Source organism: Chaetodon auriga, chromosome 16 (assembly GCF_051107435.1).
Source record: "Chaetodon auriga isolate fChaAug3 chromosome 16, fChaAug3.hap1, whole genome shotgun sequence".
Taxonomy (NCBI): Eukaryota; Metazoa; Chordata; class Actinopteri; order Chaetodontiformes; family Chaetodontidae; genus Chaetodon; species Chaetodon auriga.
In genome coordinates, this window is record NC_135089.1 from 7,895,856 (window position 1) to 7,918,652 (window position 22,797).

Below are 22,797 nucleotides of genomic sequence, written 5' to 3' on the forward strand. Positions count from 1 at the left end.
ACAAGAGGAAACACCGGCGGCACTGAGAGTAAAGCGCCATAAAGAAATCACTGTGTGTCACAAAGCTTTGCAGAACAATAGAAGGAGCATTAAGTGAAATGCATTCAAACGTGTCTGACTGCAATCTAAAATGATTTCTTGGAGATGAGAAAAGGCTCACTGTAACAGGATTTCTCATTCTTTTATAAATGTCACAAGCCTTTGGATCAATTCCAGAAATGCCTCCTGCGTCCCCCTACTGGCAGACCACAGAAAATAGGCTGGTGGATTTTTTCTTCTTTGCTACTTTAGATTAATTAACATCTGCGTATTCATACACAGTTTGTTTGATTGCTTGTATAGCATTACGTGAGCTTTTATCCGAAAAATTCTGGCCATCTGGGTGCAGTCTTCATAATTGATGAATACTCAGTCATTATGTAGTACAGGTCTTTGCTTGTATACAATTACATAAGTCTGTATGTTTTTATTCTGTGAAAAAAAAATGTGCTGCTTGAATGAAGAGCAGACCCTTGTAGTTAATGAGCTGATTTTGTCATTTGCATTCAGTCGTCTTGTAATTTGACCACCAAGATGACTGATGAAGTAGCAGCAGTACACTCTCTCTTCACATGCACACACATAGATACTTGATGTACAAATGTATGCCTGGACACATGCATCTTTACGGTGTGTTTGTGCTAATGCATGCATTTGTTTGTGTGTCTGTGTGTACTCACAGGAGGGCCGTCAATGCCTGGTAGTCCTGGCAGGCCTTGTTTCCCCTGCGGACCCTGTTTAGGACAGACAGAGGTATGAACACTGGAGCTGTGCTTCAGATATGACACAGCACTTTAAATTATGCCACAGAGACCATATCTCCCCCTTTGCTGCTCCTTTACAAAACATTGTATTATGACTTTTGTATATGTGGCTAAGTCCACTTTTAATTTCTTTTATCAGTCGAGCCTCTTGATGTGCATCGGCCAAGGCTGTCTCTGGTGTCTGGTATGCCTGTGTGTGTTTCTTGTGTATTGATTTCCTGTCTAGCACTGTCTTGTCTGAATGGGAGCCAGAAGAGGTTGGATCTTACTCTACAGCTCAACTGGCCTCCCCTGGCTATGTGATGACAGGGGTCATGAGGTCACAACTTTAATTCTGAAATTAAGTGAGAGACAGGTTACCTACCTTCTCTCCAGGCACTCCAATGGGACCCTGAGGACCAGGCAAGCCCTGAACCAGAACAAAACATCAATCAGGTTAAGTGTCACATAACTAGGAGAAGGCTGGGAGTTGAGGTTTTGCTTGAGCCTGTGTGTGCCTTTGATTATGTGTGTATGTAAGAGTCATGAACAGTATGTGTGGATGTCCTTGTGTGAGCTGGGGCGGTTGGGTGGATTGTTGACATGCCGGAAAATTGAAAATATGATTAAATCTTCTTTATTTGATTATCTCTGATGCCATTTTAAAATGAAATTTTGTTGCTGTGGGGTGAAAATCTTGTATCTCGAAAAACAACAGCCTTGTACTCCTGAATACACTTTGGTGACACGCAATTAGATTCCGAAAAGGTTTTAAATGCCCAAAAGGCTGGAAATTTTATAAACCTATAACAGAGCAAGCAAATATAAAACTCTTCAGGAAGGTTTTATGCCACCAAAAATGACGCCGAGCAAATGTGTTGATGCAACTTTATGCTTGCAAGTGATTTTGTATACTTGAAGCTCGTCTGTATGACTTGAATGTTTTTTAAGATGTGTAATAAGCTGATTAATGCTCACAGCAGCAGGGCAATTTTTTTGTGTTGGTACAGTACCTGTACTCCAGGATTTCCCTGTTGACCTGGGGGCCCTATCTCTCCAGCTGGACCCTGGCAACACGAAACACTGGTGGTCACACATTCTGCCTCCACATGATGTTTGTCATAAGCTCATCATCACATGACTGCTTAACAGGTTCATTTAAGGGCCACACGAAGCCACTCCACTCTAATGCTTCAGTGGCTGAGATCACTTTCATAAAACTGTCATCCACCAACTAATTTTCATAGAAGACTTTTTCCATATTATATTACTATACTCTAATCATTGGTATATAATGCTAGTTATGGGAGGTAAATAATGTGTTTATGAAGGTAGCAGGACTGACCTGGTTGCCCTTTGACCCTTGTACTCCATCAGTTCCATGAATACCCTGATAAAAATGCACACAAACAAACTGTCAGAAAATAATGGATGAAGTGTCAAAATTTGATTGAAAAAAGAGACACGGTTCAATCTGCTTCCTTGTTTATCCTCAGTGACACATCGATGGTTCCATTAACTAAAAGACCGTTTATAGAGTTGAAGGGACTGAATAGCTCTGATTCTGTAATCAAGGGGATGTTGACTTACCGGTTGGCCAGGTGGGCCAGGTGGCCCCCTTGGCCCAACAAGACCCCGAGCACCCTGGAGACAAAACACAGCAAACAGTCAGCAGCTAACCTGCATTCATGATGAGATGGGGTGAGTGTGGAATATGAAATCATAAATCAGAACTAAGCAGGGAGAGAGTGAGAGTGAAAAACAGAGAGATGGATAATAATATATTTTAGTGTTTGTGTGCATGCGTGGGCCTGTGTGTGTGTGCGTGGGTGTGTGTGAGGGTGTATCTGGTTTTGTATGTGGTAGCCACAGAGATTGCAGTAGCCTGTGTTTGCGTGAGTGTGTTTGCGTGCTCTGTTTTTGTCAGCCTCCCTCTTTGTAGGCTGGCCAAGCCACCTGTTCCAAAGCCACATCTGTGATCTCCTGGGAAGTGATTGATATGGAAATATAATCATTCAGGCCAGGATTTTATCTCTTCCCTCTCTCACTCTTTCCTCTCTCCATATCTCGCTCACCACCAACCAAATGTCTCGCGCTGTCTCACTTTTCCCATCTCTCACATCAAAACAGTCAACTCCTCTCTTTTCCTGTATCTTTGTAGGTTAACACAGCTTTCCTAACATGTCTTATGGCACTCTATTTCTTCCTGCACTGGGTGATCCATTTGGAGGGACAGAATCCTGCTGAGTCCCAACCTCACCTACTGGGAGAAAGATGGAGTGTGAGTCATAGCCAATCAACCAGTGTTCACTGCAGAAGTGCACAGAAAAAAATGACAGCTTCTTCTTAAGATCTTTGTGGACTCTACGATCCATGGTCCAAAGTTACTTTGCAGGTATCTCTATGACAGATTTTGAATATATTAGCATGCTAAGCCATTTGATATATTTGTGTTCAAGCTGCACGCCTTTTTCCAGTGACCTTTTCTCTGTTAGTGTTACGCTGAACACTCAGGCTGTATTTCATTAATATGGTTTGACCATCCCAGTTTTTCATAGTTGGTGTATATTGTAAAATGTTGTGCAGTGTTTCTCTTGTGTTTATTCATGTACACTATGGGCAGTACATTGTGTACTTGTGTAAGTTCTTTTGTAAGATTCTGGCTTAAATCCAGTGATCTCCCACATTCCCCTCAGGGTTTGTTGTGGAAATCATTAGTTTCTGTGATTCTGCACAAAGAAAAAGGTTTTTGTGTTAGCGCAACTCTGAGAACCCAAAGCACAGACTTAATAAATACATCCTCTAGATTAAGTATTTCGAGTGAGGAAAACTAATAAACAACAATATTTTGATGTTGAGGTATGCTGTGATGTGGGCGTCAAGGTGTGTGCATTATGTGGGAGCATACTCACAGGTTCGCCTGGTTGCCCTCTTGGCCCCACAGGTCCATCAGATCCCTAAAATAACAAAGACAGAAGCAGATTCAACACATAAATCTCATGCATCTCACTAAGCCAACCTCAGGCATAGGTACATTTATATCCCCACAGACATAATCTGTGAAAGTAGCTCATTAAAGAAATTCACTGCCTGACAGATAAGGCTCAACTATCATCGAGCAAAGACTAATACACCGCTCTCTAAACTTCATCCGCCCGCCTGCATGGATTGATACTATCTTTCCTATTTCCAATGCTATGTCAGGTATGCGCTGCATCACTTTCATGTCTTTTGCAAACCTTGGTACTGAATAAACTCAGGCCAGCATAGCTGAATTTAAAAAGTTTATTACTTCATTTCAATAAAACCTGCTTTGATCTGTGTTGCGTTACCGTTTAAATGCCTTGTAGAATTAATTCATTGGTCTGGAAAGGTTTTCTCTTGTAACCTTACGTGATGGAAAAATTAAGAAAAAGCAAAGCACTGCTGCAGGATGTATTTTCTGTTGCAAGTAAAGTAAGTAAATTTTGCTATGCAAGTACTGTGCACTCACCTTTTCTCCAGGCTCTCCAACAGGCCCATGAGGACCAGGCTTTCCTCTGTCCCCCTACAAGATAAAAGCATTAGCCATAAGCCTCAAGATATTTTGGACAGCTCTGTTCATAGCAGAGCTGCATCAAGCAGATGTTTTTAGTGTACTCTGTCATCACAGAAATCCCAACAATCATCATGATCACAATATGCAAATAAACATATTGTGACTGTGCTGGCTTATTAGTGCCTGAATGACTAAATGAATACAGTGACGATGTTAAGTTACCAAATCGAACTCACTCTGTGTCCCTTGTTTCCTGGCAGACCTGGCAGGCCGTCAAAACCCCTGTCACCCTGAAAAGTAATAGAGAAGCGTATGCATTAAATCCTGAAACATACACACACATACAGTAATGTGTAAAAATTAGCAGAATTGCACTGGGACTCTCCCTTAGCCTGGCCTCCCATCTGCTCTGAGTATGTGCTGGGGAGAGGGAGCTTTCAGATTAGCTGTAGGTCTGCTAAAATGCTGCTTTGACTGATAAAGACTCTGCTGTTCTGTCAGACCCGGCATCAAGGGAGTCTGATTTATTTACTAAGCTCTTCCTGCAGCTGTTAGCTATTGAGTTGCCTCATTGTCAATACATATAATAAGCTGTGGCCTGCTGGATACCTAAAGCCTTACACTTTCAAGTGGACATTTATTACTGTACAAGACCTTGCTGCCTAAACATGTGTGGTACAGTATTTTTGTGCACATGGACACAATAAACTGAATACATGGAGACTTAACGCGAAACATCAGTGACTATTAACCTCGAATAGTATCCAAATATGTAGTAAGGACGTAAATGTGGATTGTTGGTGCAGCTCAATTATTTGAAATTATTACTACTGCAATGCAGTGCGGTGAGATCTCAAAGCATTTACCTTAGGGCCTGTTTCACCTGGAATTCCACGACCTCCGTCCATTCCTGCACGCCCCTATGAGTCACACAATCCAGTTAAAATAGGTTTTTCTTTATAGTACATCAGCCACAGTATGCTTTTAACACAAGATGCAGACACAGATGTTTTCAGTGTAGAAACCTGCAATACTCAAGATATCTCACCCTCTTTCCTGGCTTCCCATTAATTCCTGGAGGACCTGGTAACCCATGTGGTCCCTATATGCGAAAGGAAGAGAGCAAGCGCAAATTAGCAATAGCTGCGACAACATACATGCAGGCATCCATGTGTTCATGCATTCACACACACACGACCTCACAAACACTTGACCTCCATGGCAACTTTCTGCCCTCTAGGGTGTAAACTGTGGAAATTTTTGTGGGCCAACCACCCGACAAAGCAAACTGTATCGCTGCCGGTCACAGCATCAAAAAAAAGAGGGTATGATATAAGGTCTTACAGGATGGCCACTGTCTCCTCTGTCTCCTTTGAGGCCAGTGGGACCTGGAGCACCCTGAAAAATATAAACAAGAATTCATTAAAGTATGAAATGATATACAGGGGCAATTCAACTCTTTACTCAAATTTAGCACCAAAGAAATAAAATATAAATGAGCAAAGAACAAATCATCTGTTCATTTTCCAACCCTGCAGTGATTTCACAATCACAGCAATATGAACATACTGAGCATGCATAATGATGAGGTTAGGATGGGAAGGAGAGAGTAGATTTTGTGTCTGGTCAAACAGAATGTGAGGATGGGCTAAAAGGTTGCATGAGCCTTTGAGGCATGATGCAAATTTGTTCAAGGGCAGAGGAGTACCTTACCAGTGGGCCTGGTCGCCCTGTGAGACCCAGTGGACCTGGAGGTCCCTTCAGTGACAGCTGAAAGAAAAAACTGGGTGGTTTATGTGGACTGCACAGAGTGCCTTTTGACTCCTAATATGAAATGAGCTGTTCTCATATAGCATAAAATGAAAATCTCAATCGTCCCTGACAACTCATAATATGGCACAATGACACTGAAGTACGAGTTTCTTGGAAGTATACCTTGGTCTGTTGCAGGATAGCCTGTGCCTGCGCCTCCTGGGAAGACACCACTGGTCCCTTCTGGGAATCACCTCCATACTGGAACTGGGGGCAATGAAAAAGAGGAATCAGTCCCCACTGCAGGATTCCCCAAATGCAAATTAAGTTCAATCACACAGCCCCCCCTTGTGGTCATGCCAGTAATCCACACCGGGAAAAGGTAAGCTCTGTCAGAGTTTTTGTGCATGTGGACAAGCACGAGTGTGCTTTGAGGTCTTACTGGTAGCATCAACAGGGTTCCTGGAGGACCTGGAATCCCATCAACCCCAGCAAGACCCGGGCGTCCTGGGGGACCCTGAATGAAGATGACGGAGAAAGAGATAAGCATTGACTACTGTGTGCATGCACGTGTGTGTGTGTGTGTGTGTGTGTGTGTGTGTGAGAGAGAGAGAGAGAGAGAGAGTGAGAGAGAGAGAGAGAGAGGGGGGGGGGGTTAAACAGAGAGAAAAACAGCCCTGGAATCTAATCACCACAAAAACAACCTTTGCTTCGTTTCCACAGGGTCTGTCACATGCACACACTACCTTATCTTCTGTTTACACATTGTAAATATCCTTTTAACAAGTAATTTAATGGAACATTGATTCAGATAGATAGCGTTCATCAGATTACTGTTATGGAATAAGTATTCAAATGGGAAAGATACACTCCTCCACTAGTGATTAAAATGAATGTGATCCAATATTTGTATGAATCATTGCAGTTTGCCAAATACAGTAACTGACACTTGTTTTCAGGTACTTTCTGGCACAGGTAAAGCAGCAGTAGAAATGCATGTAATTATCTCAGTGGTGAACATTTTCATTTGTTTTTTAAGTGTTTTATTGTGAATATGCAATAAAATGGGTTGTCAAGGTGGAATCTAGTAAGTCATACAGCAGGCTTATGGTTTTCTACCTGAAGCATTAAATGTCTACATGATGTCCCTACAAGTATTACATAAAGCCTTAAAGACATTAGCTAATTCAGATGTGTCAATCACCGGTGGACAGGCTTACATGTGGGCTTAAGCAGGGAGTTTTTCTCTGTGCCTATGACTCCTTCACATTATACTTACAATATCTGTGTTTCAGAGGGGTCAAGAGGCAATTGCTGCTTTTAAATTATACCATCCAAAAGCATCATATGTTAAAACACATATTTGATATATACATGTGAACAAATGTACAAAAAATGTACAAACTTTTTTTTTCATGATGGATTACAATTGAATTATGCAATTACAGTTACACTGGAGGACCTGTTGGTCCAGACTATTAAAACAATCCTACAAAAGAATGAAGTTAGGATAAGACACTGTATATATATAATATATAAAAGTATATATAAACAAATAAAGAGGCAATATATTCCTATGTTTCACTAAACCTTTTTAGAACAAGCACACATTCGATGATTCATATTCATGCCTTTTAACTGCCATGGATAAAGAGATTATAGAGTAGATACAGTGCATTACATTTGTTCCCTACTTGACTACTTGATATCAGTGCCTGATTCATAGAAAACCAGTGCTGTTGCATCTTTTCATATTTCTTCTCAGCTAATAAAATCTACGTTTATTTTATGTGGGCTGAACCTGAAATGTGCATAGCTATTAAAAGCTGTATAATGATCCAAGGTGATGTGCTTGTAAGCAGTGGGGATCTGCATGGTAATACACTGCCATCAACATCTTTGCAAGGCAAAATGATAAAAACATTCAGAAAGTGGTTACCCAAGCAGGGCTGAATCAACCCTGCATGGATAACCATGACCTGCATGACCGAGAATCTTCACAGACATCAACAACTGGGAAACAACAGAGCATCTGTCAGTGTACGTGTGTTGTGTTCCATTTTGATGAATCATGGTCAAATTCACTCTCTCCGTCTCACACGCACAAATACATAAACACAGTCATGTTTCCATTACTTTAAGGGACATTACAAAGACTTACAAGGAGATTTACCTGAACCATATCCATAACCACTACTTGCTTAACCCCTAACCCCTCGACCCTCATGGGGACTTGCATTTTGTTTCCATAAGGAAGTCCCCACAACGTGAATGTGTCAACAGATTTATGTTCCCACAACATGAGTAATACACATCCACACACACACACACACACACACACACACACACACACACACACACACACACACACACAAAAGAAAATCAGGTCAAACATGTGTGAGTCAACATCCATCCCTGAAATCCAGCTGGTTCAGTTCAGTATTGAACTAGGACATTGTGCTGCTAGCTGAACCCACAGCTCTGTCCCACAGGTAAAGGGGTCAAATTGGGGCAAACTAGCCCACTGGGTCCAGGTCTAGGCCTAAGTCACACTCACCAATTCACCAGGATCTCCCCTAGGTCCTGGAGGACCTGTTGGTCCAGCTGGGCCGGTGAGCCCCTGTGAAGGAAACATTCACAGCACTCAAACAAACATTACAGAACATTGCAATACTGTGGCTTAATATGAAACAAAATGATACTCCACTTCACCATATTCTAACCCTCCAAATGCTTTCCAATACTCCCTTTTTATTTATTTATGTAGTTTTGAACTGAAATCTTGCTACTTCTTTGTACTTTTAGAGGTCACTTCGTGGTGCATTACTTGATGAAAGACATAAAATGATCTTTCACAAAGTGTCATCTTGCATCTCATTGTAGTGCAGGGGTGTATTTTTGGGTCTTCACTTGTGAAAACCTTGTTTCCTTTTCTGAAAACACCACAATCACATACTGATGGCGAGAATCCGAAACATTTTGCATCACATCTGGACAATTCCTGCTTATGTTGCATTATGCTACATGTAATACAATTACAGAAACACCATCAAAATGTCCTTTTTCTTCTGTTTTCAGGCAGTGAATGGGCTTACCTCTGGCCCTGGTAGACCTGGGGGTCCTTCCACTAATACACCCTAGAAACAAGCACAGATAGAATGAATAGAATAGAATTTGCATATTATTCCATGTTATATACAAGTTATATATTATATACATTTACAGATGTTATTGCACATTTCCTCACTGTATGGAAGTGCTGCAGTTGCTACTGTGGAGTGTTGTGATGGTGAAATGTACATTAGGACAGTATTAACTCAATCCCTTTCTTCTACATGTTAAATCTCTTCTTTCTCTTCTATTCTTGTAAGGAGCACCTGTAGCGAAAACATTTTCCCCTCGGGGATCAATAAAGTATTCCTGATTCTGATTCTGATTCTGATTCTCAAAGCTACTCGACTATTCACTGAATGCCTCTAGTAGCTCACCGGTTCAATAATAGCTGGCTCTCCCTTCTGGCCTTTCTCTGCTCTGAGACTAGCCTGAGGAGGAGAAACAGATGAATAGATTTGGATTGTTAGAAATCATGTGACACATACAACTGAAGATGTGACCGGTCACTTGATATACGAGTCCACTTTAAAAATTACCTCTCCGTTCCACGCCTCTGCTCTTTCCCGCTCTGCAAAGTCGAAGCCGTCCTCATATATTTCATACTCTTCATACTCTGTATCATTCTTGAAATCTTCATATTCAAGAGTCTGTTAAGGAATGAAAAAAATCCATTCGTGGCAGGGGTAGTGAATACTAAAATAGGTGAAGGCATTATTTGAGATTAACCTACCTCATATTCAGTAACATTCGGGCCCACTGTTACCGTGGAAACTGAGAGATCATCATAGAGGTCTGCGTAAAGGTTATCTCCATACTCCTCCACCACTGGCTTCGTCACTGGCTTGGCCTCCTGCAGGCAAACACACACTGAAATGAGTCATAGCAAAGATGAACCAGGGGACACTGAGCACTTCTCATTAGCACCCAGTGCTCCCGAGAAAAGGTACATTTGTTAACGTTAGCAACGATATGAATGTTAGCAAAACAGCTGGAATTTATGGGAAAGTGTGGATTATCCGGGATAAAGGTTGTCAGGTGTGCAAGTTAATTCCAGTGCTGGAGTGTAATTAGTTGATGGAATACATCAGATTCATGTGGCAGCATGGCAACAGCTTCTTGATTTAACTTAACTAAAAACAGTTATTGTGGCATATTCATAATAGCATGTGCGATCTAAATGATTTAGATGATATCTGAGCACAATATCCAACTTGAATGAACTGCAAACCCAATACTCATTCCGTAGGATCGTGTACAGGAAGATATATACTGTGTGTGCGGTGCATATGACACTTTTCGGATATATGGCACACATGTACTACTTCATGTGCTACACAAAATACACATACAGCCAAAAGGAATATAGTGAGATCATCAAAGTTTCTCATTTAATATGTATCTTCCAAAGTATTTCATAGGGATGTAGAGGAGGCGATGATTAGGATGGTGCTGGTTAGTGATGGTGGTGGTGGTAAGCAACTGTAGAGGGAAGAGGTGCTCACTATGGTTAGGAGTTATTAGGGCAGTGATCGGTTAGAACTGCAAATGCCAGGAGGGGGTTGGAGCGGAGAGCAGCTGAAGGTAAACTTGTCTACCTCCTCAGTAACCTTTGATTCAGGCAATGCACTGGGCACCACAGAGGAGGCCTCAGTTGTAGAGTCAGGTTCATGTGTGGGCATCTCCATGAGGGTCTTGTCGAAGACTTCAGTGGGGATGACGGGTTCTAGGGTGTTCTTAATTTCTGGCAACTCTGTGGGCTTAAAAGGTTCTTGGGATAGATACTCAGGCAGTTTTGTGGACACTCTGAGGAAGCCATCCTCAAGACCCTCCTCCTGGTGTTTTTTCTTTCTGGATCCCTTCTTGCCCTTGCCCTTGCCCCTGCGTTTGCCTTTGCCTTTGCCTTTAGAGCCCTTGTCCCTCTTCTTTTTGTTGCCTTTCCTGTCCTTTTTGGAATGCTCCTTTGGTTCTTCAGGTTGGTCACTTTGCATCAAGCTGTCAGACCCAAGTTGGGGATTCTTTTATGAAAAAGGGAATGTAATATGAGGGCACAGGTGGAGGGTGGAGAAAAACAAACACTTTTGTGAATAAAAATACAACAAGGAAATAACATGTAGCAGTAAACTAAAGCGATGCATGCAGGTCACCCTTAAAGGGTCAGATACCTACTGTGATTCCCACTGAGCTGGTAAAAACCTAAAGCAAACATGAAATGAGAAGGGACAAACAGATGTAGAGTTGTTTCCTTCGAGTCACAGCAGAAGATATATTTGCTCGTCTGGTCAGGGGTCACCCTGTCTATGATCCTATGGACGTGCTAATTCTTAGTGCTCTTGCAAGTGAGCAAACATGGCTTGTGTCATCCTCCATAGAGATCTCCATTGCATGTCAGTGAATGGACTCTGCCTGAAAATGACACTGAAGGCCCAGTCTGTGAAAGACATCAGACCTGATTTAGATCCACTTGTAAACAAGGTCAGTGTGTAAGGGAGAATGATGGGAAGTAGGTCAGTGGGGTGACAGATGTTGACATGCTCTGGATTCAAAACTCATCGCTCAGCTGTAGTTCTGCAAAATCCAGCTGGATGACTATCGAAGTGGCCTCATACTAACATTAATGAACCGTGTCTGGAACATTATCACTGACCACATTTATGTACAGACACACATGCACGAGTGTGCATGCATTTAAGTATATGCATGTGGAATAAACATAAAAAATAAACACACACATACGATATTCAAATTTTCAGTTAAAATTGTGTATTCCTAGAAGCTCAGCCGCACACACACACACACACACACACACAAACGAACACACACGCACGCATGCACATCTCCCTGCCTCTACTCCTCTGGATCCCTCCAGCCTCCTTATTTCTATCTTTCACACGCCACCAAAGAAATATACAGTCATTCATATCCATGATTGATTCAATTTTTTATACATGCCTTGAGGAGGGGAAGAGCTATTATGTCATGTTTGAGTTATCTGCTACTGGCTATATGTCTGTGTGTGCGTGTGTGTGTGTGTGTGTGTGTGTGTGTGTGTGTGTGTGTGTGTGTGTGTGTGCTCGCGCACACGTGTGCATTTGGCTTTTGCCAAAGGAACACCTGACCTTAAGAATGCTGCACTCCTGGAGGCATTTGAAAGAAGACACCTCTCCTTTGACTGATGGCCTATTCTGTCTTAATCTCTCAAGTCTCTTTTTGCAAACACTCAGTACATTTGCAGAACTCTTCTTGGCTCTGGATGTTGTCTGCTAGTAAATTACAGAAGTCTTAGGGACACACAGGTCTATTGATAGGCATGTTTGTCTTCCTTTCAAGGGTTGGCTGTGAAGCAAGGGCTTATCCAAGCCCACTTTAGCACTGGAGTCAAAGGAAGTGTGCAAAACACAATGAAACAATAAATAAGAAGAAATTATGATATCTCAGCCTTCCTGTTGAAATAAAAATACAAGCCAGTTCCAAGTTAATCGAGGTGATCTAAAGCTACACTTCATCCTATCAACTGTTGAAGAATTGGACATTTGCGTGGGTTTTTCCTGTTGGCACTGCCTCCTGTTGGTGGCAATACTGACCTCTTGCAGCTCCAGGGCTTGGCTGTTGTAGGGCAAAACAGAGTCACAGTCTGGTATGTAGTTTTCACAGTAGCTGGCAGCAGCCTGGGGGTCCTCCAGAATCAGTAGTTGCTGAATTTCTCCCTGAAATAAAACAAAAAACAAAGAGAAAGACAGACAAGTGTCATATAAAGCCGGGCATACAGGAGAAGCAGAATCACTCCACTGGGGCAATACAGCTGCTGCTAATGTACAGTGAAGAGATATTCCGAGGACCAGAAGACTAAACCTGTAACGATACACCACAACGTCACAGACACCATGAGAACAGCAAAACTGGCAACATACTTCAAAATAAAGCCAAGTGTAATACAGTAGCATTATCAAACTGTCACTACTGGTACAATTGCTACTGACACTGTGTTCCCATAACTCAAGAGGGGCCTGATTGTGTACACGAAACAGTCAAATAGCTCTCTCTCACCACCCTGTCAGGACCTTTCACTTCCCATCCCACCCTGGAGGCGTAGCCAGTGTGTATACACAAACACGCACAAGAGACAGCACTGCTAGACCCTGCAGCACTAAGCCCTCTGCCTCTGCTGGCTTTAATGGCCTTATACCCAACATCACTATATTGTCTCACACAATGTTATTATGTAAGGCACAAATTATCAACAAATGCTTCTATCTGCGACATATGACTATAAAAACAGTTTTGGTTCAGATACATTTTGATGGCCATTTGTCACTTATATTGTTGACATTTTATTGGTAGAAAAATGGGAAAAATAACACAAATAATAATACAAATAACTATGAGCAGCAGTGCTAATTCTCTTTGAGATGCAAGTCAGAAAGTAATTCAATATAAACAAAAAGCATGCAGACCCATTGCAGTGTTTGACAAGGTTTAGATTACATTAGTAAAATGAATCTATGTAACTGACAGGCCATTGCGAACATATTGCTGGATGAAACATTATCCCGGGACAGCCGGGTAGCCGTTTGTGATAAATCAAGTCAGATTAACTGCTTGATGTTGTGGTAATTATAGTCCCATTGTAATCTCTTTAATTAGGCTTCAGTGACCAGAGGTGAAATAAATCAAAACATATTGCTGTTTCCCGCCACCAGCTCATGTATCTTCTAATACAACTCAAACCATGCTTTATCAGCTATGCATGTCCACACAAAATCTGCATTGCCACACAGAAAACTGTAAACCCATGAAAAGACTGTTGAAACAGTCATTTATGCTTCGAAACATCAAACATGAAAGGAGTTGTTATCCCCTTATCCTTTTTTCTTCCTGTTTTGGCCAAAAGCCAGTGTCAAGCAAAGGAAATTATTGCACTCTAAGGTGAGAGGCAGAGAGAAAGAAGTGAGAGAGAAAGGCAACAGGAAGTTAATCCAATCTAATCCAATCTCAATTTGAGATCAAAGGCAACACTTTCACAGAGAAGTTTTCCTGTTTTTCTTGCCTAGCAGGGGCTCTCTTGTCTAGAAACACACAATGAGTAAAGTGTTGCCCAAAATCATGCATGCTCTGCCATTCTCCATTTAGGACAGGGTGAGGACATCTGAACAGGATATGAGATGATGTGTTGAAAAGGAAAACACCTAAACTGAATCCACAAAAATCTGATGGCTAACAAACATCCTGCATGAGGTTGCACACGGCTCTGTTGGCTAAGAGTCATTAGTGTTGCAGCGGGTGACCTCTGTGCTTCCCCCTGCTGTCTGCAGTAAAGTATCTGGTGCCAGCTAGCCAAGAGTCAGAGTGCTTCACCAAAATCACCACTAACTAGACTGTGTATGAGGTGCTGTGCACTCATTTGTAGTCTCTTAATCAGATTTCAGTCTTTAAAAAAATAACTTCTCTGTGTGGGTGATGAAGCAACCAAAAGTTTCTAACAAACACACTCACTGTAAATAAAACAGCATTTTGATGCTCCTCCTTTGTGCAACAGATGCTCATGAGTAACCAAAAACATCTGACCACCCTCAGACATAAGTCTTTACCGAGGCAAAATAAGGCTTAAACAGACCTTGACCGATATAATGTGCTTTTCCGATTTGTGTGGTAGATTGATGGGGTTGCTAAACATTTAAATAGAGCTGCCCTTTAATGATATGCTTGACGAGTCATGGTTTCAACATGCCTATAAAAGTGAGCCAAAAACATTTCTTCTTTCCAGTGCTAATCCAGACCAAAAGGATCTGAATTTCCTAACAAATAAACGCTGGGCTGGTCTTATCTAAGCAGTCAGCGTGTTGGAGGCACATACACAGGGCGCGAGACGGCCAAGAAGGAGCACAACCAGACTTGTGGACAGTTTGATGTTTGCTTTACTGCAAATACAAGCAGAGTGTTTGAGTTTGAACACCAAACTTTAGTATCATTTGTAGACAATCTGGAAGCAATAGAGACATTAGTGGCTGACCACGGTCCCCATGCTCCCACGCTGAGCTCCCACGCTGGAAGAATTGGGCCAGAACACTGACCTCCTCCCCCAGAATCAGGGCCTGGGAACAGAGGCCCAGAGGTCAGCATGCTTAATCTCTCTTCCCCTGGTACCAGCCTCACCAGAGGTGTGCAACATCGATGATTAAATATGCACAGCCAGACATACATACTCATGGCTGTGAACACATACTGTACATGCACACAGTAACACACATTTTAGTATCACGTGTATCAGTGAAAAATGTAAAACAATGTTTTGGAGGATTTTTCTCCTTGCTTCACAGAAAACAAGATGTTAAGACTCAATTCTAGATTTGAAGTGCAATCTTCCATATACACATGATCACAATGACCACATAAAGTGCCTGGATTGGATTAAAGGATGGATCTGATCAACAGATAGTCTGAAGGGTATTAGTCATCACCACAAATACTGAATCATCATCATAACTCTTCACACGGGATGATTAATAAGGGCATGTGTGTTTTTGGAGTGAGGCCAAAGATTAAAGTCTCCATTGCCTCTGAAAAGGGAAATTTATAGAGCCCACAAGGAGACACATTTCTTAACTGAAGTGGGCTATAAAGTAATTTAAAAACTGGAATGTCTATCAGTGTCTGAGAGAGAAGAGTAAGAAGGGAGCACAGAGTAACTTACAGCATGGGAAGGGCGGCCGAGGTTGAGTCAGGGCAAAGTTAATGTGTGGACAAGGTTAGGAAGCTAGTTATTGACAACACGTGCAAAAACCTAAAGGCAGTAGGTGTTGTCAGGACATCTGGTTTTCTCCTGGTGAAAGTGAAGAAGGCTGTGGTTTCTGTCTATTAGGCCAATAGGGAGTGATAGCAACCCTCCCTCTGTACTCCTAAAGTTTAACAGTGTGTTCCCTTTTGCAGACTGTGCGGTATTCTTGGGACACTGAGGAGAAAGAAGGTTGGGAAGGTGGTCATTTATCTAAACTTGACTGTACCTCATATCACTCTCTATCTTTCCATTTCTTTCTTTGCTCCATTGCTGAGCAGACACACAGCCCCTAGGACATAGGGGAAGGGGCTTGAACTGATCTCTATTTCATGCTGTGGGTGAGAGATTTAGAGTGGAGCCTCACTGGGAATGACAATGGAGCAGGGGTTGCATATTGTCATGGGAAGCACAGAGAATGGCTTATGATCGTAAAGGTTGCTGCAGAGAAAAAGAGGAATTGGAACCACTAGTTTGAATCTCCTTGCTCCTACATTTTTGTTCCCTGCAAGTGGATACACATGTGAACATATATTCTAATGCTCTTAAATGAAGTGTACTTCAACTTCAAAAATTTATAAAATGTTCTCTAATATCTTGATCATTAAGATCACACAAGCCAAATCCCAAATGTGAAGAGAATGTGTCATTTTTAGGCTTTGCAATGGAAATGATGAGGCTGGACATGTCTGAACAGCACGCCCCCTCCTCCCCCACTCCCTCCCAAACATCTCTCCCCTGCACTGCTTTGTTCCTGCAGTCCTTGATTGACAGGAGACCTCACAGCCCCCTTTAAATCTTTTCTTAAGCAGCTTTAAAAGTATTCTGCTTATCCCACAATTTCATCAACACAACTGCATATTGTATCACACTGTACAGACTGTACAATGTGATGTTTCAGATCCTGACAAGAATTTCAAACAAAGTTGAGATGAGCAGTGCTCGGCCATTGCTAGAGCATGAAGAGGTTATCTATCTGTTCAACAAACCACCCAAATCCTTATCACTTTACTCAGCAGGATGTAAAAATGTTTTAGTCAGCAGCAGTATGCTTAAAACGTAAGAAAAGAAATAGTCATACAAATGAAAACAAGGTCATCAGGACGTCCCCCTACAGTGTCTTGTCAGATGATTCAGCTAATATGCATATCAGGCCAATGAAACGGTCTTCCATGGTTTCACCCAGATACTTAATAACACAGAGTTCATGTGATGCTGACTCCTGGTTACTTCATTTGTCTACCTCAATGCAAGAATGCACAAAAAACCCACAGTACATGATTTATTCAAATTTGTTATTCTTCTTAGTAACTGCCCAACTGCGACCTTGCTGCAGGCTCCAACACTTTGATAATGTCCTACCTCAAACACATCTTCGTCCAGCAGCCTTGTCCCAAACACAGTGACACCGTCTGTGCTGACAACAGCGTTGTCCCCTCGCAACAGATCCAGGGTCTCTACCCTCTGACAGTCCAAGTAGAGGGTCACAGACTTGTTCTGCACACTGTAGGCTATCCTGTGCCATCTGAAAGGACAAAGAGAGAGTGAGAATTGACAGACAAGTTGAGCCTTGGAGGGAAGTATTAGAAGTATTTTGTGTTTGAAGATAAGTGTGTTGCCCTGCAGAATCAGCAATGCAATGAGCGGTTTCACACCTCTTTCAAGTCAAGCAAAACACAAGTGCCTTTGAGCCTGAGACTGTGAAGGTTTTGATTTCCTTAACTCCTTTGATCAAGTCAAATCATTGCAGCAACAACTTCACAAGCATCTTATTCCCATTAAGGTCGCGTTAAGGTCAAAAATGGGCTCTATGCATCAAACTCAGAAATGTGAGGCCCGCCTCAGATTTCAAGGCTTGAAAAACTTAATGCACAGTTAATATGCATGCTGTCAAATCAACAGAAGGGCAGATATGTCATCCATATCTGCTCTGCTGGAGAAGTTACAGGCCCTAAAACTACCCACTTTCCATCAGCCAGGTTGATCTTCTTGAAGATGGGGTACATCTCTGGTGTGGGCTGCCCATGTTGGTCCTCATACAGGAAGACAGGCGAACGGCCCACTTCAAGCCCCAGCTGCTGCACCCCCTGGTCATCATACACTGAAAGCAGAAAGAACTGGGAGCCCTTCTTAGCTCGAACCGTAGCCATCAGGGAGAAATTCTCAGGAAATATGGAATCTGGAAGAGGAGAGGAGAGGAGAGGAGGTGCTGTAAAGTCATACGAGAAAACACAGCAGGGAGCAGACATTTCTATAACATGCAGGCACCACCCACTGCCAGTGAGACCTCAGTGAAGACAGTATTAATTAAAAATGTTGCCCATGAAAGCAGTGAGCACCCACGAGGAAGAGTACATGCAGTTTCTTAAGATTTTACGGAGTGAAGAATCCCTCACAAAAGTGACACATTTGAGTACTTTTTGCCATTTCTTTTTTAGAAATCCTCAATTATTTCATTGCTGCATGGGACTGGAGGGTATGCTGTGCAGTTTATGGTCTCAGAGGAAAAAAAAAATTCACTACCAGGGAAGAGCTGTTTGGTGGGAGCACTGAGCTGGATCTTTTTGTCTATCTTGTAGGCCAGGTCTGTCTCTTCCATGCCCCTGCGGCTGGTGCAGAGACCAGCCTCTAAGGACACCCCCTCCATGTTTTCTGACAGCTCCAGCACTTGCAGGACATCAATGGGATCAGCTGCAAAAGAAAAAAAAATGAGCCATCTACACATAGTTATGAAGCAGATAGAAGAAAATATGATGTTTTTTCTTATATTTCATGCTCACTGAGTGAAGCTAATTCCATCCCTTTAAACAACATGTTGTTTACATGCTTGCGTTCCTGTTTCTAGTGTTGTATGAATAACTATACAAACTACTTATGGTAGGGTGGAGCTTGTGGCAGATGGTGGCAGCATGCTTTTAGTCATGTCAGTCTAACACTTAAACTCTGCCAGTGTGACAGCACTTTGTTGTCTGGCTCAGTTAAGTGCCGGTTGTTTTTCGAGCTGAAGAGCAGGGTTTAGTGTGGCTGGAAGCTCGTCTTAAAGTGTGGAGGCTTCCTGCTTCCTAAGAGTCGGAAGAGACAAGCTCCTCTGAGATGTGGCAGCAGGTGGCCAGTCTTCTTTGTGTGTTATTATAGGGTAGGGGGTGGTACGCAGCCGAACCCATAATCCTACTGCAGCACACCTGACAGCTGACACCTGCACACCACTCAGCATGCACCAGAGAGCAACAATATGTCTGCATCCCATTTATCACAATTTGAACACTTTACTGGCATAAATAAGCTCTCATCTCATTATCTATCAAGATGATTGATAGTAGTGTCATGAAAACACTTGAAGCAGGTTGATTTTTGTCGCAAACATCAAAACTGATCTCATCAATTGATAACATGGAGATTTTTGTGTTGTGCAAATATACACGGTATCAAATTATGCTTATTTGCAATGAGCACTGCTCACTGTTGCCCCAGCAGATATGAGATTTCGCCCAGTGTTGGCTCTCTCTCTCTTTCTCATTACAATGTGCCTGTGCTTTATTTGCAGTCTGCTGGTCATGTTATTAGATGTTCTGTTGATAAAGTGCTGCCGTGAGCATTAGTCAGGATCAGAGTTTTGTGCACAGCCAGTCCCCCACCAGCTGCTTGAGAGAGCCTGTTCAGGGCAACTCAGCACTTAGCATTCCAGGCATCTGAAATGAGGATCCTAAACCCAAATTGCCTCCTGTAGCTCTTTTGCTGCTCATACAGAACTTGCCTTTTATTCTCCTTGTTAATTAAACATGTGGAGAGAGTTTACTGTTGCCCAGACATTGCTTGCAGAAAAACACTGTGTTGCATTTTATGGCATTATTCAGTTGCATAGCAGATGCCATTCACTCCAAGCAGCTTTGAGAGCTCGCCCTCTCAGTCCCCTAGCATTGCAATGGGGCTGTAAATAGGTTAAGCTGTGAATTACAGCTGGGCTCCAACGGTGGAAAACATTAGGTACAGATCTAAAGGTATTTAAGACCCCAAGGCTTATATTCTGAATTTATACAGTCATAAACAAGCCGTGTAAATTAAATACTTACAGAAGTTGCTGGCTTCTAACAACAGAAACCTCAGGCTATTTTATGTACAAGTGGCACCAATAAATGCTCACCCACACACAGCCATTAAGGCCAATTTTCAAATCTGCTCTAGCCATCATGATAGTGAACCAACTAAATGTCAAGAAATAAGGTCTCTATTGACTTTAAAAGGTCACAGCCCAGCCATCCACACTTCGACACTGACATTAATTTTAATAACACATTTTTGTTTCTATGTATCTTGTATGTGCAAGAAGGTGTAGTAAAGTAAGTTCTTCTTTAAGAAAGATTCATTTTCAGTGTGCAATGTTTTCGTGAACTTTTGGCCTGACATGTTCGCCTGTTAAAATAGATTGTCAATGCTGGTTAAGTTGGCCAGTAAAGTGAAAGGGTTGCAACAAACCCACCATCATGACATTCACCTCAAGAAAGTCACCAAAAAGGCTAGCTGCATCCTCGAATGCGCTGATCAGGCTGCCACTTCAGAAGCAAAATACAAAGACATGGCTCACCAAAGTCTCTTTTATTCTTGTAGCTTAAGGCTCAATCTTCATCAACTACGTGAGCATCTGCATTACCGTCAAAGCACTTTATTCTTCACAACGGTTTACTTTGCAATTTACATCATGTCTGGGCTCTAATCCTTTATGTTTGTATTTAATTGAATTGGTAGGAGTGTCTCTGTCTCTGTCTGATCCCAAATTGGCTCTTCGCAGCTCTATTGTGGACTTGTTTGATTCCTGACTGCAAATCAATTTCCTTTGGGGTAGCAAAGTTGAAAGTTTGTATTTTAGTCAAAGGTCAGAATCCAGTAAACTCTCTCTCTCTCTCTCTCTCTCTCTCTCTCTCTCTCTCTCTGTCTCTCTCTCTCTCTCTCTCTCTCTCTCTCTCTCTCTCTCTCTCTCTCTCCACCTTGTTCTTTCTCTTTCTCTCTCATACATACTCATACACAGGGAGGAAGAGAGGTCATAAGGCAGTGATGTTTGGAACAGTCTGAATAATGTGCTAAATTGAAGCAACATGAGTCTAATTATACAGGATTCTTGGGTTTCTCTCAGGCCATCCGGATCAGCACCTGACTAAATGGCCTCAAAACAAACAAACACAGTTAACTTCTCAGCAGAATTGTTTAATTTCAAGCAATCCGGGGATGATTTCCCAATGCACCCTGTGAACTGCATGAAGTAGATTTCTGCTCTAACGACCACAAGTTTTGAAGATAACTTTTGCCCAATTCTAAACATGTTCCAGCTATGGGTTGACAGCAGACAGTTGACCTCTGACGCTCTCAAGACAGCTCCAGAACAGTCAAAATGTGCAACAATGCCAAAGGGAGAAATCTGAGACAAGCAACAGAAATTCCTCCAAAAAAGAAACTGCATTCACAATGCTCTGTCAGTAAAATTTGCAGTGAATAATAAGCATCCCACACCCAAGTGTGCAAAATAAACTGCTGAGGGATAAGTTTGGCAAGCTGATCCACAGGACGTGGGAAAAACATGTGCTGGACTTAAGAGGACGCAATCCTGATCGCTGCTGCAATAACATCAGGCTATTTCAATACAAGAATGACCCATAAAATACAAACAAGTTTCTGTAGAGTTTCCTCTACTTCACCATTTCAGAAACACCACCCCTGACTCTGGCGTCAAAAGGAAAACCCCAGGCTAATGGCAAGTAGCCAAATAAAAGTCTGAATCCAAGCAACAATCAATAAAAGAAAGTTATCTATTCCCTGCTTTGGATCCATTTATGTCACCTTAAGTCGTGCCAATTCTTGCAGTCTCTTTAAGTATCCTGCAGCGCTGACTGTCTGAGCAGGCTTTGCTTGCATCTCATTAGGCTTTGTGGTAATCATGTCCTTATCTCACCTGTCAAACAGTGTTACTTCAAGAGAAACTTCGGAAGAGTGGATGAGCATAAAGGAGATCAACATCTGGTATGGCTACTGATAGACAGATGGTCCCCACCACTTAAAGATATGGCTCAAACATGTTTCAAATAGCATTGTCAAATCTCTAAGGACTGATTACTCAGAGATTTTTGCAATCACGCCAAAAGGTCAGAGTACATGGGAAGGAGCTGAGACATCCAGCAATTTCACAGACATCCTGCAATTTTAGGAAAACTGTAGTAGCTAACACAGTACAGCATGTAATTACTGCACAGGTACATAATAATACACATTAACATACACAGATTCTCCATTCAAGACATGTCTCTTGCCCCTTTTTCTTGTTCTTGTGTTTTTTTTCTTCTCTAAGTAAATCATGTCTGCCCAGCAACAGTGCTGTCCACAGTCTTCCTGGCAGAAAAGAGTGAGGCACTCCAATGCACAGATCATGCTCTATCCCCTGGAAATGCTACCAAACAGTCTGCATCTGTGTCTCTTCTCTGGCTGTGTGTCACTTGACACAGTCTCTCCGTGCCTTGGGGTCAGTGCAACTCAGCGCCACTTCAGTAATACATGGACATAATGTGTTCTCTGTGTTTCTAAAGCAAAAGTCTCTGAAGACATTCTTTATGACTCACACCACCTACACTCCCAGCTCAGCCTGAAAATACCACTCGCACACACACAATACTGCACTGTCAAAAACTATTTTGCCTGGGAACCGGGGAATTTTAACAAGCAATAAGGCCAAAATGAATCTGGGCAATGAGTACTTCCCATAGTATCTTGGACCACACCCTGAGATGTGTGGATGAAAAGCATATAAAAGCATTTATATGGGATCTCTGAATTGTGGTTTGGAGATGTGCATGCATCTT

The 22,797-nt window shown here is 42.2% G+C and overlaps 1 protein-coding gene across 1 annotated transcript in view; it reads right to left on the reverse strand.

The window, feature by feature from the left end:
- The window catches only part of col5a3a (collagen, type V, alpha 3a), a 36,270-nt gene extending 18,247 nt beyond the window's left edge, over positions 1–18,023 (reverse strand). The window contains exons 1-23 of the mRNA XM_076751590.1: positions 17,921–18,023; positions 17,318–17,480; positions 12,768–12,890; positions 10,782–11,201; positions 9,917–10,036; positions 9,723–9,833; positions 9,561–9,614; positions 9,168–9,209; positions 8,630–8,692; positions 6,515–6,589; positions 6,256–6,339; positions 6,034–6,090; positions 5,665–5,718; positions 5,369–5,422; positions 5,187–5,240; positions 4,557–4,610; positions 4,276–4,329; positions 3,695–3,739; positions 2,373–2,426; positions 2,128–2,172; positions 1,796–1,849; positions 1,168–1,212; positions 720–773 (exon numbers count right to left, since the gene is read on the reverse strand). Coding sequence (XP_076607705.1) covers positions 720–773; positions 1,168–1,212; positions 1,796–1,849; positions 2,128–2,172; positions 2,373–2,426; positions 3,695–3,739; positions 4,276–4,329; positions 4,557–4,610; positions 5,187–5,240; positions 5,369–5,422; positions 5,665–5,718; positions 6,034–6,090; positions 6,256–6,339; positions 6,515–6,589; positions 8,630–8,692; positions 9,168–9,209; positions 9,561–9,614; positions 9,723–9,833; positions 9,917–10,036; positions 10,782–11,201; positions 12,768–12,890; positions 17,318–17,480; positions 17,921–17,961 — 1,920 coding nt within the window. The 5' untranslated portion in view covers positions 17,962–18,023. The remainder of the gene's footprint in view (positions 1–719; positions 774–1,167; positions 1,213–1,795; positions 1,850–2,127; positions 2,173–2,372; positions 2,427–3,694; positions 3,740–4,275; positions 4,330–4,556; positions 4,611–5,186; positions 5,241–5,368; positions 5,423–5,664; positions 5,719–6,033; positions 6,091–6,255; positions 6,340–6,514; positions 6,590–8,629; positions 8,693–9,167; positions 9,210–9,560; positions 9,615–9,722; positions 9,834–9,916; positions 10,037–10,781; positions 11,202–12,767; positions 12,891–17,317; positions 17,481–17,920) is intronic.
- Positions 18,024–22,797: the final 4,774 nt, after the last annotated feature.